Here is a 14,925-nt window from a genome sequence, read left to right as displayed (position 1 = left end):
GAGTACTAAAAAAAGTTTTCACTTTTAAAAAAGGCAATTTTTTGTTATTTAGTAAATGACACTGAGTCACAGATCTAGTCATAAAGCTTCAAATTACAGAAATCGTTTATCCCTTTCAAGTTGGTTTTGCATATTAAGAGAAAAAAAATTAAGTTAATGTTAAGAAAAAATGGATCTTTAATAAAATCAATGTCTATTACGGGTATCATTTTAGATCCAACCTAGCCTTGAGGCTTTGAAGCCACACTGACACTCCAGTTTGTCAACTCGGGCGAACGCGGGGAGTGTTTAAGTGGATTTACACGTCCCCTCCCGACTTCTTTCGGCCTTAGCTGTTTCGCATCTCGGGGCGAGCTGGAAGTCTTTCAGCCTTTCCCGAGAACTGGCGGGGAAGGGGCCGGGCTGGCAGGGAGGACTTCCTGCGGCTAAGGGCGGCCGCGTTCCCCGAAGAGACCAGAGCTCCGACCCAGACCGGACCCAACGTTGGTCGTCTGGCCGGCCGCCCTCCCGGCGCGGATCGCCAGGCACTCTCCCGGCTGCGACCGCGGCCCGGACCCGGCGAAACACTGCGGAGGCCCGGCCCGCGGGCGGGCTGGTCACGTGCGGCCGGGAGGGGCGTCGGAGGCCGGGAGGGGCGTCGGAGGCCGGGAGTCTGCAGGAATGTAGTTAACTTGCAGGGGAAAGTTTCCCTCCGCGGCCGGCCGCGGATCCGGTGCGGGCGGGCGCGCAGAGGAAGGAAGAGCCGGGAGGAGGCGGAGCCGCCAGCGGCTCGGGCGGGCGGTTCTCTCAACTTTAGTTTTGGCGTCTGAGGCGAGTTTCTGTCTCAGTCGGGCGCAGCCGCCGCCGGGGAAAAGAAAGGGAGGAAGGAAGGAACAAGAAAAGGAAATAAGAGAGAAAGGGGGAGGGGAAAGGCAACTAGTTGTCCGGCATCCGTCAAGGGGGTGAAGGAAAAAAGTTCTCGGGCGCCGCAGGTCCGGGTCTCTCAGCGCCCCTCCCGAGGCGCAGCCGCCAGACCAGTGGAGCCGGGGCGCAGGGCGGGGGCGGAGGCGCCGGGGCGGGGGATGCGGGGCCGTGGCGCAGCCCCCCGGCCCTGAGAGCGAGGCGAGCGCCGCTCCCGCCGCCCAGCGCCGCCGGCCCGCCGCCCTCGCTGGTTCTCCCGTCTCGGCCCGTCGAGCCGGGGCGTCCGGGCGGAGCCCTCGCCCGCCTGCTCGGGGTGCGCGTCGGGGGAGGCAGAAACCATGGATCCCGGGCAGCAGCAGCCGCCGCCTCAGCCAGCCCCCCAGGGCCAAGGGCAGGCGCCCGCGCAGCCCCCCCAGGGGCAGGGCCCGCCGTCTGGGCCCGGGCAGCCGGCACCCCCGGGGTCGCAGGCGGCACCGCAGGCCCCCCCCGCTGGGCACCAGATCGTGCACGTCCGGGGGGACTCGGAGACCGACCTGGAGGCGCTTTTCAACGCCGTCATGAACCCCAAGACAGCCAACGTGCCCCAAACTGTGCCCATGAGGCTCCGGAAGTTGCCTGACTCCTTCTTCAAGCCGCCGGAGCCCAAATCCCACTCCCGACAGGTAACCTCGCCGCCCCTCTCCCCGCTTTCCCGTCGGGCGGGCCCCAGGCCCGGGGCCGCTCGGGAGCGGCGGCCGCGAGCCGTGGCCGCGGAGGTGGGTCCCGGGAGCGCTGGCCGAGTGGGGAAGGGGGCTCGCGGAGAGGCGCGGGCACGGCCGGCGCTCGCCGGCCGGGGCTGTGGGCTCCCCACTTCTCCCGGAGTCCGGGGCCGAGATTTGTTTTTCTTCTCAGAGTTTTTCTCTGCGGTTGCAGTCCCCGGGGGCGTGCTTTTCCCTTTCTTTCTTTCTTCCTGGGGTTCCCGGGAGGTTGGCGGGAGCGGCGGGGGAGGTGGGGAGGAAGGAAGGGGGTGGGGAGAGGCGGCCCGGGCGGCGGTGGGCTCGCACAATGCGCGCGCCTCCGCGCGCTCCGCACCTTCGCTCGCTGCGCCGCCGCCGCCGCCGCGGGGCCGAGGCGGGGGAGGGGGGCCTCTGGCATCTGTGTGTGGGTGAGCTGCCAGCGGCGGCCGAGTTTCTGAAGTTGAGCCCTGGGCCCCCTTTCCTTCGGGGCCTCTCGGTCCACTTCAGTCTCCTGGGGAGTCAAATAATTGTTCTCTTGTTTTCCAGTGTTGATTGGGGTGGGGGTTGAACCAGTCCATTTAGTTTCTCGCTCTTTCTCCCCCTCCCCCCTCCCCCTCCCGAAAGCATTTATTTTCCTCGCGGCCCCGCGCTTTGTGAATACAGGATCCAGACTTTCCTGGAAGTTGTTTATGGAGTTAGTGCTTTCACCCCTGCCCTTCCCTTGCGCCTTGGAACTCGGGCAGGCTCACTCTTACCAAACTTAGTTCGTTCACGTGTTGGCTTCCCAATTGTAGATTATTATTTACAGTCTGTTGAAATGCTTTTAAATTAGCCACATCTGCACGTTGCGCAGGTCCTGAGTTGAGCTTTACCGTGCCTTGGTTTTAACACAAGCCTTTGATAATGCACTGCAGGTTGACTCATACATAGGCCGAGTCCTGCGTAGTTCAACTGTGATTAGAAGTTAATGTTTGGGAAGCGATGACTAATTCGAGGCTCGCCATTGCTTTTTAATTCTTATTGAGGATATGAACATGGTTGTTCCACATACACGACGTTCGATTATTTTGTCAACGTGATCCAACACTGAAGTGAAACTATTATGAAAGTGTTAACATTCCGACCGGTCCCAGAAGATTTGTTTAGTGTAGGTTTTTCTTTCTTTTCTTCCTCTTTTAAAAAGAACTTGCTTCAGGCTAAACTTCAGCATAGGAACTTTGCCCAGAAGTTATTGGTTTTCCAAATACTGCGATATAGTTAGTCCACTCGGCTGTAACTTGAGTGGAAAGAACAGTTATTGCCCCCACTCCCATCGCCCCTCCTATTTGCAGGCCTGTGCTATGTTCTTCCTCAGACCAAGGGGTTTTGGAACTCAGAAAAACTCACTTAACCTGCTGACAAAAGCTTAGGTTAAGGGAGAGGAAGGAAAAACAGTTTAGCTGCTTGCCCTAAATACTTCAATTTGTAAGAAGTAGACTTAGGTATGCTTTTTTCTCTTACCCCTGGAAATGAGTTTCTGGACGCATTATGGGTAAAAATGTGTGTTGGCCTTGCACCCCACAGTCTACACAGCTATGTTGCTAGTTAATATGTTTTGAAAGTATAATACCCATAAGATATTGAATTCCCCATTTTGTGGCATCTATAAGCCGAAAAGAATTGCATCTGAAAAGTGTACTTATTTTTCTAGTAAATAATTGCGCAGTAATTTATATCATCAGTTTATGGATTCATACAACTCGTAGTCTACTATAGTTTGTTTTAACGCGTTTTTTTAACCAAGTGTTGTGCATCTAGTTTTTTATTTCTGCTGAGTCCTAATTCAGATTTATTCTGATGGGAAACTCAGTGTACATGATTTAGCATCAGGGCATAGATGCCTCTGCTGACTGCTTCCAGTCTCCCTACCTTGCCTGTATGAATCTAGGAAATTCTAACCTTTTGATAATCAAACGCTAACTCTTTAATTAAGGAGTTTAAAGAATTGTGCTAGATTATGAATACAAATATGGGTTGTAAATACTATTGTTTGCAAATTATTGGCTATATATTCATGTATATCCTCATTTTTCCATCATGAAAAGAAGCTATTTTACAAATGAGAAAACTTCAGGCTCAGAGATTAAGATATTGTTCAGTATCACACTAGCCAGCTTGGACCGGAACCCAGATCTTTAGGGTCTGAGTTCAGGATTTTTTTCTGCTGCTACACAGTTGTAAATATGTAAGTGTGTAAATTCTTGAGTTGTATTGTAATGGAGTTTATTGACATCTTTATCATCCAGATACAAGTGTATGGCTGGGGTTTTATTTCATTCATTAGGAGGCTTTTAAGAACATTTGGATATTTCTGAATCTTTTGTAGTCCTTAAAGGTTGTATAAATTTTGATAGTTGCTTTATTGATGACATTTGTCCATGGTGAGAAAAAAATGACAACTGTCATGTGTTTAGGGCTTGGCTTGGAAAAAACATTAACTATGTAAGACCTAGTTTAAGAAAAAAAAAGAATGTATAGTTATTATGTTCCTTGGGTTTTGTTTATACCTAGAACATTTTAGAACTTGGAAAAGCACCCACACTGCCTTGGCCTTTACAAAATAAGCATTTAAAAGTATTCGTCTGCAAACCTATATTCCTCTGTGTCAAAATATTAAATGTTGAAATTTGCCTTTGGTATTTAGATTACATTGCAACCATATATCTAAGAAATTTAAAGGGACTCTCTTTGAAAACAAATTTTAAGAAATCTTCGTTTTAATATTCCTAATAGGCCAGTACTGATGCAGGCACTGCAGGGGCCCTGACTCCACAGCATGTTCGAGCGCATTCCTCTCCAGCTTCCCTGCAGCTGGGAGCCGTATCCCCCGGGACACTGACCCCCACAGGAGTTGTCTCTGGCCCAGCAGCTACACCCACTGCTCAACACCTTCGACAGTCTTCTTTTGAGATACCTGATGACGTACCTCTGCCAGCGGGCTGGGAGATGGCAAAGACTTCTTCTGGTCAGAGATACTTCTTAAAGTAAGTGAAAATAATGGTGGGAGGTAATTTTCTGGTACCAAGATATAAAATGTTTATTTTTATGTTTTACTTAATATTTATATCAGGCTCGGTTATATCTCCCATGATTTTTTTTCAGTTTAGTATGACCTAAATACTTTCTTTGGGTAATATTTTGAAAGCTTTATGGATTCCTGGGTCATAGTCTTTTAATAATCTTTTCTTTTGTGGCAATTTGGATGTTCTCATTTTGAGTTTGTGCCAAACCTATTAATTAGCCTAGTTCAAAACTGAAAGGATACCGTGAAGAATTTCAAATTGTGAGTACTACGGGGCTGGCATAGTTGTGAAATATATATGGTACTACTTACCTTTTTAAATAAACATCTTACTGGTAGAAAAGACTTATAAAAATAAGTAGGACTTCTCTGGGAATCTAATATTACAGTATTTTAGGTTGTGAGATGATAGACCCTTTAGCTTCAGTTTAATGTGATTTATCAGTTTGTTTTTCCCCCAAATGAGAAATACGAATTTTCGTGCTTGATATACAAGCTCAGTGGCAAACTTCTTCCAGCTAGCAGGTCTTCGAAACAGAATCCCTCTTCTCTGGGAAAAACAAAAATAAGGCTATTGGGTTATTTGTTTTTATCAGCCTTATTTTTGTGTGTTTAAAAAAATGGCAAGATTTCATTGAAGCTGAGAAGATTGAAATAGAATTTTGTCTCTCTTAAGTTGAAATTATAGATGAGACCTTAATATTTTTATTTGGTATGTTTGGAATAAGTATATACAAAATGTTTCCTAAAAGTAATTATTGTAGACTGAAATTGATGTTGTCAAAAAGTTGCTTACTTAGTACTGTTTAATCATGTTGAGATAATAAAGTGAAAAAAAAAAAAAACCCAAGTTTTGATTGAGATCTGTCTTCACAGTCTACTAAGGCGAATGTAACATTTATTTATTAGATCAGATAATACAATAATGATATTGTTTTGTTGTGTGTCTTAGTATTTTATATTGATTGTCTTTCAGGGCAGATTGTTACTTTGCAAAGTAAGATACAGTTTTGTGACGAGCTTATTTAGAGAAGCAGAGGAAAAAGTTTGATCCTGAAAAGTTTCTGCAGTTTTTTGCCCCTTTTCTTGCAACTTTTTTCTTTTTAAAATTCGTTTTCTGGTGTCCTGGTATCCATTTCAAAGGGTCAGGTTTCAACCAGAACAATAAAGGGCCTGAGACTGGAAAGTACACACAAGTCTGGCAAACTCATCTGCATGACCAAGATCATTTGTTCTCAAGCAGACATCCAGAGTAAATGATTGAAAGGGCTACTAGCTGTGAGGGATGTGTCTTGAAGGGAAAAGGAGTGGAAACAAACCAGGTTGTTAGGAAAAAGAAAGGCTGTACTTTTTTGAACCTCTGCCAGCTGGGTCACATGCTGACCTGGGGAGATTTTTAAACAGCTTAATAGACGGCTTGCCTCTCTTCTTTGGTTGATGTTATAGCTAAAAGTCTGTGATTAAAGAGCAACATATATGCTGCCCTTTTAGTCTTATCTTGTAATAATTGCTTCTAGGTGACATCTGCCTGCATTTTTTATTATTTTCAGTGATCTTTTTGTTTTGACCTGAAATGTTCTGTTTTTTAGTTTCCAATGGTTCTTCCTTTGAGAAGTGTTACTGTCAAAGATGGATTAATGAAGGGTATACGCACACACCCACACCACCCCAAACACCCTGCTCGAGTGAGCCTATAGCAAAGGTAAACTAGGACAAAATGATATAAAAATTATGCCATATGGGTAAGAGTTACCGTGGAAAAGAAAAACTGGGAAGAAGAGAGATGAACATGATTATTCTTCAAGATTTTTGAGGGGCTCACATGGAAGTAAAATTAGATTTATTATATGATAAGAAACACGAAGACTTTTGACACCATGGAATAATTTTCTCACGTCAAACCTTCAGAAATAGAAAGGTTTTCCCTGATAGATGGATCTCGGTCAGTAAAAACAAAGTCATGGATTAGTGGGTATATGTCAGGAAATGTAGAGAAGGTCCCTAAGCATTGGCTGTGGAAGATGGATGTGGGCTTATAAAATTTCATATTCCAAAGGATCTGCTTTATGAACAGTGTGCAAGTTGGAGAAGAGCTATAAAAACAACAGTTCACATCCAGTTAGCTATTTTCATGATGTCGTGGGGCATGTGTATTGTCGTAAACAACTTATTTTTGTGTATTGCACAAGTAAACAAGATTAGTATCTTCCCTGTGAGTCAGAGATGATAAATGAAGCTTTTGGAGCCAGGCTGTTATTGTCAAAAAGTTCATTTTTATTCTAGTTTTGATGTTTTAAAGTCAAACTCTGTTTGCAATCAGTACTTATATAGTTTCCTCTTGTGTCTAAAGAGGATTCTTATTGTTGGCTAGATGTAGAATGAAGATTTAAATTAGACTTTACACTCATTTCAACAGTGAAAAATATATCTTACTGTACATTTTTTTAGATACTTGTTGGAAATAACTTTGTGACAAAGTGTATAATGTATTGAGATTTACACTTGGCATGAAGAAAACTGGCCATAAATGGTCCAGATCTGCAAGGTGATATAATTTGATTGAAAACTTAGAAACATTTACTTTGGAAACAGCCAATGGTTGGTCGTCTTGTGACCGTAAATGAATGACTTTGAAGTCAGTCGGCCCATCCTGTTGTTTCAAGACAGCAGAATTACTGAAGGATTATAGGTAGGCAAGTATTGGGATTTTTAAAGCCCTGCCTAGGTCATTGAGATTTTCTGAGGAAGACTTGTACCTTAGGTTGGCAAGTGATAATGTGGAAGTATGGTACTAACTACATTTATCAATAGCATATTCAAGTTCTGGTATGATTGTGAAATATTTTTAAAAAGCTTAGTCTATATATTGAATATAATATTTGTTCTGTTGAATTTGCTATGTGAAACTAATTTCTTCAGCATTGTGTATTGAGCTTTATTTTAAAAGAATTCTTTTATTGCTCTGAGAATTATTGCTTTCTTCATCTGTCTTACAGTTTTCCTACAGGAAATAGTTCTTCAAGTAGTTGGTCAACAACTTCCTATTTCTTTATAAGCTGCTGAATAACTTCCTGAATTAGCATTCTATAATATCTCTGGTTACAAGGAGTGTTCTTACTTCTCAGATTTATTTTATTGACTCTGATGCCTGAGTCAGAGTCAATAAAATAAATACGACATACAAAGAACTTATGTAAAATGGACCATATAGGACCTTTTAATTTGATTTAAGAAATCTCATCCAGTGATTTGAAAAGTATGTAATTTGCATTGTTTTAATTTTTAAGAGGTCATTTTGTTTCATTTCTGTTATTTATCATTTTCTGAATAACTGGCCTCAGTGTTTTTAATCCTTGAAAATTCAGGGTTTCTTGTGGCTGTGATTTTATTAAAAGTTATATTGAGTATCCTGATTCACAGTTTAAAAGGATTTTTTTCAGAGATTTTTTTCATTCCATGGCATATAATTTAGCCAGTATTCCCACATTAAATGAACTTGCCTTGCAGATGTTATTAATTGCTATAAATGGTTTGATTTTTTTTTTTTGACCATGCATCTTGTTGCAGAAATGAATGCTCCACTGCCCTAATTAATGCTACTAAAGACATGTATCAATTAAAGGAGATGACTTAAACTGTTTCTTGTTATGATAATTGGATCTTGCTTTTTCTCCCAAACACTTGCAGAGTAGAAGACTTGAACACACACAATGTATATTGTTACTGTAATAGAGATTAGATGTTTTAAAAAGGAACAGTTTCATTGAGAGTAAGGCTATTCTGTTTTTTGGTTTCTTGCTATATTAAATGTAACCCAAATGATTTCCCTTTAAAAATTAAAGCTTGTAATATGGCCCTTAACTATTGATTAAGCTGGAAAACAAACGAAACAGAAAAAAACCGTGCCATAAATAGTTGAAATTGAAATCATCACAAATTTTCCATAATATAATAAGTCAGTTATACTAAAATTTTAAAAATCCAAAACTAAAGTATTTCCTTGTCTGAGGGAAGGGCTGTCCCTGCCCGTTTGTCTTGCTGATTGAGGCTGAGTGGAGAGAGAAGATGAAAGTATGCCCTCAGCTCTCAGAAAAAACGCTTGCTTCTGCTCAGTGGGTGGGCACCCCCGGGGAAGAAGAATGGCCTGCAGTGCCACAGTGATTTAGGCAGAAAAACGCTGGCCGAACTGTTGAATACAGTGGTAGGGGAAAAAAAAAAAAAAACAGTTGGAAAATAGTGGATGTGACAGTAAATAGAACATAAAGATTAGTTTATTTCCTGGGAAAAATAATGAGTATTTTTAGTGTAAACTAAAACTGGTACTTAACCTTTATCAAACTAGATGTTTAATTGCAGCAAACTCAATTAGCTGTAAGGTGGTAGGCAAATTTTCTTTAAAAAGTAACATTGAAAAAATGTTTCTCCCCTAAAGCTAGGTGTTATCTATTAAGAAAAAAGCCTAGGTAATAACAGTCAGTTGAAACTTTCAAAAGTTTGTGGAACCCTGAGATCAGTCCTCATTAGTAATGTAGAAGAGTATGTTTTATGTTATAGTTGGAAAAATAGTGTAGATTAGCATAGTTAGTTAGTGCTACTGTGACTCTGAATTGCATTTTACCTTAAGACTTGGGAAAAGGTAAACTCTAAACATAACTTCTTAGTTATCAAAATATGTAGTGAAGTTTAGATTCAGGGCAAATCAAAGTGAAGTTGTTTTAAAAATCCGTTGTTAAGATTTAAGATTATTCAAACTTAATTTGCTACCTTCAGTAATAGCATAATTTAGCCACTAATTATGACTTGAAAGTTTAATAATAGTTGAGTAGCGTTGTGTAGAGGGAGGTCTTAAAGAACTGTGTGGTTCTGTAGCTGTGGTTACTAAGTGATGCGCTTTTTACAAAAAGGGCTTCTGATTCGAGGATTAATCGGAATTTCAAGCCATGAAAGGGACATTGCTGTTTTTATGAAGAAGAATTGCTTCATGGTTCTCGTTGCTCAAGTACTGTAGCACCAAGTTTCCTGGGAACAAGTACTGCCACCGTGGAAGCACTTCTGTTTGCACAGAGCTTGACCCCTTCTAAAAGCAAACAAAAGAAGTTTGGTATAAATCACAATGGACTTTTTTTCCCCCTTCCCTTTAATATTTTAGACAAAAGTGGTCAGTAGTTTAATCCTTTTTTGGCTTTTCGCTTGAGAAGAATCATAATCTTTAACACATGAGATAATAAGATGTTTCCCTGAATAATGTTGCAAATTAACAAAATAATGCAAATAGGGATATCTTCAGATTCTTCCATCAGATATTCTCAATGATTTATTTGTGGTTAGTGCTATTGCTTACCTATTTTCACTTCAGTGTGCTGCTTTTTCTTTTCACAGGATAGTGTTAGTCAATAGACTTCAAATTTTTCATCTGGGTCTTGCTTTGGGGGTGGTGAGGGTACATTTTGTTAAAAGCCCCTTCCTTCCTCTTGCAATTTCTTACTTAACCTAAAGTGAGGAGCTTTTTTATTTTTTTTAAAGTGAGGCCTTTGTTTAGCCAATAAATATAGGTTTCAGAGAAAGAGCTTTTTGATACATGCATGAAAACTTTCTGTAGACTAGTTGATATGGGCTTTAGAGTAAAAATGGCTTTCTTCAGAATGCTACTTTGTGCTTTCACAGAATTAAATGTGGATTTGGGAAGTTGTTTGAAATTTAAATTCTCACATATTCTGAAGCGACTGTAATATGAAGCAGGGTTTTGGGAAGTAACTAAACCCTGTCATCTAGGAGGTGTGGGTAAGAGGTGGATTTTTTTTCTGTACAAGCATAAATGTGGGGTTCTTTTATATTTATAAAACTGTTCTTCCTTCACTTCTTCCCCATGTATCTGATTTTGTGGATTTTTAATAAGGTGTATTTTTAAAAACTATTCATTTATTGGCTGCATTAGGTCTTAGTTGCAGCAAGTGGGATCTTTCGTTGCGGTGAGCGGGCTTCTTTCTAGTTGTGGCGTGCAGGCTGTAGAGTGCATGGGCTCTGTAGTTGTTGTGTGGGGGCTTAGTTGCCCCCGCAGCATGTGGGATTTTAGTTCCCTGACCAGGGATTGAACCAGAGTCCCTTGCATGGCAAGACCGATTCTTAACCACTGGATTGCCAGGGAAGTCCCAAGGTATATTTTGTTTTTATTGTAGAAGTAACACACGTTCATTAGAGAGAATTGGAAAATTCAGAAAAGGAGAAAGTATGGGAGGAAGCACCTAGATTCTGCCAAGGAGAGATGGTTGAAGATACTTGTTTATGTAGTCTTATCTATAAATGTATATTTTGAGATTTAATTTTAGGGGGGTAAAATATACATAGATTTAGAGAATCCCTATAGTGTAGTGCTATAAGGGTTATAGAGAAAAAGAGCAGTTTTGACCCATTTTCTTTATTTCTGGCTTGCATTCTGCAGGGGCAAGCATTTCCAATTCCTTTGAGACACCCCTTTTAAAAATTCCATATTTATAGAATATGCTACACTACCATTTAAATTTTTCTGCACCCTCTAAAATCCTTCTTAATCTTTCAAGTATAATTACTATAATTTTTTTGTTAAGTATTCTTACATTGTTATGACTCTCTAGGGTTTGCCTGCAGGTGAGTTGTATATGATTTTCTGAATAACTTTGATATTTTCTTGAAATTGTTAATTGCCTCGTTTTTTCATTTGTATTTCTGTTGCTTTTCTGGCCCCTTGGAGATATGCCTTAGTCCTTTGCCTTCCTGCTCTGGGCTAGCTTGGTTGCTCGCAACTTGCTTCAGAGTTGTCTTAACTGGTACTTCCCTTCACTCTCATCCTGGTGAGCCCCTGCATCACTCTTCTTGGTTGGATACCCTGTTTACTATTTTTCTCTTTTTTGATTTGCTCATTCTTAGAGTTGGCTTATCCCTCAGGAATTTCCTGAGAAAAAGAGTGCATGGTAGGTAATTGTGTTGAGATCCTTTATGTCTAAAAATATCTTTATCTATTGGCATTTGATGGCAGTTTGGTTGTAGAATTCAAGGTTATTTTCCCGTAGAGTTTTGAAGGCAACACTCCATTTTATTCTAGCTTCTTATTGAACAGTTAAACCTAATTTGCTTCCTTTGAGGATTTTAGTATTTTTTTTCTTTACCCTTGGTTTTGGGCGGGGTGGTCCATAAATTTCATGATATGCTTTGGTATATTTAGCTTTTTAAAATTCATTGTAAAGATAGCATTGTTTGGAAACTCAGTCCTTAATGTGAGTGGTGCCCTTTAAAGTTTTGCGGTGTAGTTGCCCCAACTGTCCATTGGTTCTAGGAAAGATTTATTAGTTCCTGGTTAATATCTTCCAGTTTTTTTAATCTCTTCTCTGTTTCTGGAATTCACACTAGTCAGAATTTTCTTATCTTTCCCTCCTATTTTCCTTCTCCTATTAGCCTTTTGTTATGCTTTCTGGGAGATTCCTTCAACTTTAGCTTTTAATTTTTCAGTTGATTTTTTTTTTCTCTCAAAAAGGTATTTATCATTCTTAATTTCCAGGGACTGTTTTCTGAGCTCATTGTTATTGTTATTTTTTATAACATGGTCTTCTTATTTCATGGATGTAGTAATATAATATCTCTCTAAGGATATTATAGTGGGTGTTTCTTTTAAAACTTTCTTCTGCTTTCAGTGTCTTAAGTGGGCTTCACTGGAGAGTTAGATATATAACAGGAACCAACCAGGCTCTGAAGTTGTGGGAGGCCCTAAATGTCAGTATCTTTGTTAGGTTCTTTTGTAGTGGTCAGTTTCTCCCGATGAAAATCTTCCATTCCCCTCTCTAGGGAGCATTGGTGGTCGTAATGGGTGTTAAGATGGACCGCCAGTATTTTAGGACTGAAAGTGTGGGGCTTCATCCTTGTTCTTGGCTGTGCCAGGTATGTGAATCCAGATAATCTTAATCTATTTCTCTGGAACATAAATTTCCCGTTTCTTGCTTGGGCCAAGGAGGAGGTTGTGCAGTAGGTTAGAAAAAGTTAAGCTTAATTTTGTGAATCCATTGCAATTATTAGGGTTGACTATATAAAGTTGCCAGTTTTCTAAGCCCCAAACAGTAACTATTGACAATTTCATATGATTTGACTTAAGTATTACAGGATCACTTTTTTTTTTCCAACTAGTGTTGTTTTTTGTTTCTGTTGTTGTTTTTGGCTTTTTAATATTTATTTATTTGTTTGGCTGCACCAGGTCTTAGTTGCAGTGTGCAAACTCTTAGTTGTGGCATGTGGAATCTAGTTCCCTGATCAGGGATAGAACCTGGGCCCCCTGCATTGGGAGTGTGAAGTCTTAGCCACTGGACCACCAGGGAAGTCCGTACAGGCTCACTTTTAAATCAGTACTTAAATAAATGCTTTTACCAGGCAAATGCTTAATTTGGTGACATTGGTCTTCAGCATCAGTTTTGCTACTTTAAATCTTCATATGTTAGATTTTCTTAAAGGGAGGGACCATATACTTCGACACCAGGGTGGTTGGCATCGGGCAGTGGTATGAGTTTGTTCAGAGGGTTTGCATTCTGAAATGGTGTGAAGGGGCAGAGAGACTGGAGACTTAATTCCTGTTTGTACATATAATAATGGAGCTGATCCTATGTGTTTTTATGACATTTTCACGTTTTTTGTCTAGTATACACAGCTTTAAAAAGCAGGGCTTTAAAGTAAAATAGCCTTATGAAATCAGTGCGTGTATTTTCTTTCATTCCTTCCTCCACCTGGTTTTCATCAATATAGATGGGAGGGTAAAGAAAGTATTTTTGCATATCTAGATTCATTAAATAGTTACTGGCATACTTCTGTAGGTTAACCCCCCAGGGTATATAACTTGATTTTATCTTAGTTTACGTTCTTGCTTTCCCCTAGCAAGTGTTCTTTTGATAGCTCAGAAAAGTAGCCTGTGCTGTCTTCAGTAGGCCATTGTAGTTATAAAGTAATATTAACAGAGTATTTTTTTATGTACAAACTAACCATGGAGATGTAAGTAGTTAGAATTTTATGAAAGCAGGGTTTAGGTTAATATGGATTCACCATAGGTAGTAACAGAGATGTGTTAGGACTCTTTGTTGTTGATCTCATGTTGAATTTCTTCAGATCCACTTTTTCAGCGGTCTCTTCCTTGAGTAGTTAAAAAGCAGTTACATGTGGAAAATTTTATAGAAAAAGAGGAAGCAAACCTTTAAAAATCTGCGTGAACTCTTAATTGACCAATGCAGAATCAGATCAGAACACTCTAACATCCGAGAAGAGTGCTAAATGATACTGAAAAAGTGGATACTTTGGGGTTGTAAGAGGTATTAAAAAGTTGAATGGGGAAGAGGAATGGAACAGAATCAGTACATCTTAGTTGAATAAGTAAAGAAGTGTGTTAAAATAGCAAAGTACTAATGTTAGAAATGAACTGAATGAGATTTCTGAGACCCTGCCTGAAACTAATCCTACCAGTGATAGGCTCACACAGTTAAAATTTACCAAACTCTCCTGGGTAACTTTTTTGAAAAAAACAAAAACAAACAAACAAAAAAAAACCAACTCTGGGGAAGAGTTGGCCAGAATACAGATGTTTCTGTTTTTCCTATACACATGTTCAGACTGATACAGGTTATGTTTCCGAAATCCTGTAGTCTGGATGGGCTCCAGGTGATGTAATACGATCACTGTTAACCCCTCCCAGCTGGAGGATGTGCAGACTTTCTTGTTAAGACTGGTACAAATCTCTTCTTATGGGTGACACAATAATCACTGTTTCTAGACAGTGATATATAAAACTAATATCATTGTCCTCTGTCTTTGAAGACAAAGCATGCCCTTTGTGTACCTGTCTATTCTTTAGTTTTCAGTTAGTGCCCATCACACTACAGATAAGAATTTGCCCAATTCCCACTACTCCCTCAAACACAGGGTGATTTTTCTCAGAAAAGACCCACTTAGTTCTGGATGGTGTGTGTTGGGTCACTTATATTGATGAGGCTATGGTTTCTTTTACCCTGCTATTCTTAGTTATCTTCTTTGAATTCATGTATGTGCTTAGTGGTCTCTTCATTTCATAAACTTACCTCTTGATTTTATGTAGCAGGTATTGTTTTAATGGTACACTGGGTTCCCCTCTGTGGAGTTGGGACAAAATTAATAATATATCGATTGTGATAGACCAGATACATCTCAAGACACAATTCATTGCAAGTCATCTTGTTTGCCTTTTCATTGCTATCTCAGTGGAGACGC

The 14,925-nt window shown here is 40.6% G+C and overlaps 1 protein-coding gene across 12 annotated transcripts in view; it reads left to right on the top strand.

The window, feature by feature from the left end:
• Positions 1–389: 389 nt before the first annotated feature.
• The window catches only part of YAP1 (Yes1 associated transcriptional regulator), a 112,439-nt gene continuing 97,903 nt past the window's right edge, over positions 390–14,925 (top strand). For 4 of the 12 annotated variants that reach the window (XM_057748253.1, XM_057748251.1, XM_057748247.1 and 1 more), the window contains exons 1-2: positions 390–1,562; positions 4,389–4,639. In XM_057748253.1, the coding sequence (XP_057604236.1) occupies positions 1,239–1,562; positions 4,389–4,639 (575 nt within the window). In that variant the 5' untranslated portion in view covers positions 390–1,238. The remainder of the gene's footprint in view (positions 1,563–4,388; positions 4,640–14,925) is intronic. The other 8 variants (XM_057748248.1, XM_057748243.1, XM_057748244.1 and 5 more) reach the window with 5 other exon arrangements.

This window comes from Hippopotamus amphibius, chromosome 9 (genome assembly GCF_030028045.1).
Source record: "Hippopotamus amphibius kiboko isolate mHipAmp2 chromosome 9, mHipAmp2.hap2, whole genome shotgun sequence".
NCBI lineage: Eukaryota > Metazoa > Chordata > Mammalia > Artiodactyla > Hippopotamidae > Hippopotamus > Hippopotamus amphibius.
The sequence above is the reverse complement of the archived record's forward strand: the minus strand, read 5'-3'. Positions and strand labels throughout refer to the sequence as shown.